This window comes from Primulina eburnea, chromosome 1 (genome assembly GCF_022965805.1).
Source record: "Primulina eburnea isolate SZY01 chromosome 1, ASM2296580v1, whole genome shotgun sequence".
Taxonomy (NCBI): Eukaryota; Viridiplantae; Streptophyta; class Magnoliopsida; order Lamiales; family Gesneriaceae; genus Primulina; species Primulina eburnea.
In genome coordinates, this window is record NC_133101.1 from 55,815,066 (window position 1) to 55,819,366 (window position 4,301).

Consider the following 4,301-nt stretch of genomic DNA (forward strand, 5'->3'; position numbering starts at 1 on the left):
CTCCTCTATTATGTAATTGTATATTTTTATTTTATTTATAATATTTACGTGAATTTCACTTTCTAGATGAATTTGTAATAGTTCTATAATGCATGATGGATCAACAATATTCGGTGTTATTCATGAAAATATTGGTAGACTCCTATATATTCAAATTAAGCTCACAACCATTAATACATACATAAGTCAAGCTCAATAAATTATTTAATATTTGCATCAAGTGAACCCAATATATGAAAATTAAACATACAAAACAAAGTCCAAACTATATATGTGTATATGAAAAAGCCCAAAGATTAGCCCCGAATGAAGCTCAGGCTAGCCCATGAGTATGTCTGTCTTGACAACATCGGGATGAAATTATCTGCTATATTTGGTGTTCCAAATCATGTTTACACTTTGCTCAAATAAGTCTCATTTACAAAATTTATTAAAATTAAACTCACTAAACATCATGTATGAATAAAATACAATTAATCTTTGACAAAATATTCAATTCATCTAGTTTTTTTTTATATTAAAGAAATAGATAATAAATTGTACCCAAACACGATAGATGATTACAACAACATATTGATGATTTTTTTTAAAAATAAAAAATAGATGAATCAAATATTTGTCTGTGATTTATTCTATTTTCTTCATGCATGGTGTTAAGTGTATTTACTGTTTTAATAATTTTTACAAACAAACTTGTTTGAGTAAAGTGTAGCAGTGGATTTTGTCTCGACAACACCATACCATTTTGAATGCAATATGAAAAGTGGGAGATGAAATCTAAATATTTAAATTTCAAGAAAAAATAAGCAATGATAAAGTCATATTTTACTATGTCCTTGTTAGATATATAATTTTAGGTAATTATTAATTTATGATAATCACATGACTATAGGTTTATATAATATTCTTTCAAAGAATTATTAATTTATAAATTTATTGAAATTATTAATTTATTACAATGGTCCAATTCGGGATCGAGAAAAAAAATTTATTTTAGAGAGATTATTAATTTATCTTGTATTAGTTTATGGAAATTTTATTGCATGTATATATAGATAGAGCGACATATATAAGTGAAATTATTTTAATTTTCTTGTGATAAAAAACATAATATAATATAATAATTAGTTAATGAATGAGAAATCTATAATAACCGAGGTTCCACATATTTTCTAATACAATTACTATAAAATAATAAATTTTATCAAGATAATAATTTATTTCAACAAATTTCTATTTCATTTAGCTGAGATACGAATATAATTATAAATCCATTTTTTTTTTGTTTTCGTATAATTACTAAATTATATTGGACACTATAATAAATGGTAAGGTGAGATTTTTAGAGGAAATTAATTTATAGTAGTATCTTTTGAATATGAATTTTTTTTTTATCGGCGTTTCGGAAATATTCCCAGATTATTACATATATCAGCAGATGTCTGATGCACTAATCGTTTGACGTGGATGATAAAATAATAACTAATTACATAACACATTCACTATATACACCAAACATCATATAATTAATTATACATATCTATATAATTTGGTAATAAGCAATGATAAATGATTTTATTTGATACACTAAACTGCATAATATTTTAATCATGAAAACACATTCAACACAGCTTCACTGATACAAGCTAGTTACTTATGATAATCAAATTACACGGATAGAGCTAGCTTACAATACTTAAGCTAGCAAATCTTATTCTTCATCTAATACTATATATATTTATTATATAATTAATTAACATATTAAATACTAATTTTTCGCACCCCAAACTATTGTTATTCAGTTCCCATCTTGTGTATAAATTTCTTGAAGTCAAGTCATCGATCGGTATGAATAACAAGACGTGGAATACGAATAATGTCACGAGATCTAACCCCTGTATGGCTTGAGGAGGGGCATCAAGGAGCCACTCAGATGGAGGGACATGACTTCATTGGTCGATCCCACCAGCTTTCCTCCTATGAAAACGGCTGGCACGGGGCCGTTGTACCCCATCCTCAGCAAGGCCTTCTCTATTTCTTTCCCTTCGGCATCGTGGTCGATGTTATGAACGTGATACTTTGCCCCGAGATCTTGGAAAAGCATCTGAACTGCATAGCAAAGGCAGCATGTGCTTTTGCTGAAGATCAAGATGCCCTTTTCTGATGCAAGTTTCAGCACCTTCTCCATGACAATAAAATGAAGATGTATAAAACCCTTTTTTGAAATCTTTTTTCGTTTTGATATTTTGTGAATGTGATGTTGAAAAAGAATCAGATCATGCAATCCCAAGTGGCTGAAATTGCGATCTGGTTTGGAGCTCAAGGTTGCTTGCTTGAATTTTTAAGCCGTTTTGGAGCTCTATTTATATAGAAAAAAACTGCAGCACAAAGTGGAACTGGGAACACAGCACAAAGTGGAACTGGGAACATTGGAAAGACAGTGAACTTTTCACTGTTTCGATGCCGAGAACATGCTAATTATAAAATAAACTTTTTGAAGAAAGATATCTGCTTCAAAAGAACCTCAAAATTGCTCCTTTGGAAAAAAAAAATTGTATTGGAATAAATTGTTTGATTGGACTTTCCATTACTTTTGCTAATAGAGAATATTGTTTAATGCTTGCTTATATTGTTGCTTTGTATATGAGTTTTGATATATATGATGTACACCTACTATCCACACTTATGTAAACATCGATGAGGTAACACTTACATATTGGATGTGATGAGAATAGAAAAATTGCACATCCAATAGATGAGTGACACATCATCGGTTATGACATAAATGTGTGCGGTGGGTGTGTATGTTAAAAAATTAAAATTCTTTATACTAGTTGAGTATGTACCAGTTGATAGTATTTAAAATAAGCCAGATAAAGTTATCAAGTTTGTATCTGAAGCCTTGGAAGCTTATCAATCAAATGCTTGGAGTTTTGTTCTATTCTTTTTTCCCCCCAAAAAACCATCTTTGTTTTATTTTGAATTTTGGTCTTGTAATTGATTGGATTAATTTGGTAATAGTTCAATTAGTTTGTTCCTGGCAATGAGGTGGCTCTGGGACAGGTTTAGCCAATCTCATGACCCTCCCGTCAAGAAAAAAAATGGACTTTGACTTGGATCTGCATCCACCTCAAAACCCGACAGATCCGATCTGGGTTGGAGCCCTCAACCCGTTAAATATTAGATATATTTTTAATTCTAGCGAACTCACAACAAAAAATTACACGAAAAATATTTTGAATTAAAGTTATAAATTATGACATTTGTTATTTAAATAATATAATATATATACATACATTTTTATTAACATGTGTATTAATATGAGTATCAGTGCAGGTCCATTAAAACTCATCACTCACTCAGAACCTGTTTCTAGACCATTGATCAGGTTTAGACCCGTCCGAGACCCGTTTGGCCTCGTTTTTAACCTTATTCATTGTCATACCTATAGTTGTTCATCCTAATTTTAGTCATTTTTTGTTTAAGTAATGACATAACGTCAGATATATCAACAATATCCAACAACATATCAGCAACATCTAATGTCACGTGAAGCAATGCTTGACATCATAAACACTCTCACGAGAAAATGGTTAAAAAGTGGAAAAAAAAGTTTATAGGATTAAAATAAAATTTTAACTAACTAAAGCACCATGACTCAACACAAATTAATTTATCGACTATATATTATAATTTCACAGTAAACTTGTCAAGGCAAGAAGATCTCCCAAGAAATTCTCTACGCAGTCAAGCTTCGTCCATTTCCTTTTCCCCGACTTTCACCTTCATCACACGCAACTTCGTAGCTACCCAAATTTTAAGCTTCGGGTCATGGTAAATTTCGCTTGATTTTATGTTTTCATGCGCGCAGATATATAATATATATATATATATATATATATATATATATATATATATATATTATGTGTTATTTTTTGTATTTTCTTGTGCATGGAATACGTGAAAGTAAGGAACAAGATTATATATATTATCATAATTAATAAAGAGATGAAGAGGTGATATTTTTGATGTTCCACAAACAGGGCATGTACGTACAATCGATCCTGACCAGTACTTTGGAAAAAGTTCCGCGCAAAATGGGAATCTAATTGACCGTCTGATATGCAGATTTGCAGATTAATATTCTTCCAAAAACTTTGCAGCTCAAGATGCTAGTCTTGTCAAGATTGATTAATAATTGGAAACCAGCTATGGAATCAAGATTTTTATTTTCAGAAAATGGTTTTCCAAAATAAACATTCTGCATAAAAGCCATTCATTCAAAAATCAAAGAAATTAAA

General features: G+C 30.0%; 1 protein-coding gene across 1 annotated transcript; it reads right to left on the bottom strand.

Moving 5' to 3' along the window:
• Positions 1 to 1,600: 1,600 nt before the first annotated feature.
• On the bottom strand, positions 1,601 to 2,359 carry LOC140812740 (monothiol glutaredoxin-S11-like). The gene has a single exon (XM_073171103.1). It carries the CDS (start codon positions 2,186 to 2,188, stop codon positions 1,889 to 1,891), a length of 300 nt encoding a protein of 99 aa, XP_073027204.1. The 5' UTR covers positions 2,189 to 2,359; the 3' UTR covers positions 1,601 to 1,888.
• Between the last annotated feature and the right edge of the window lie 1,942 nt (positions 2,360 to 4,301).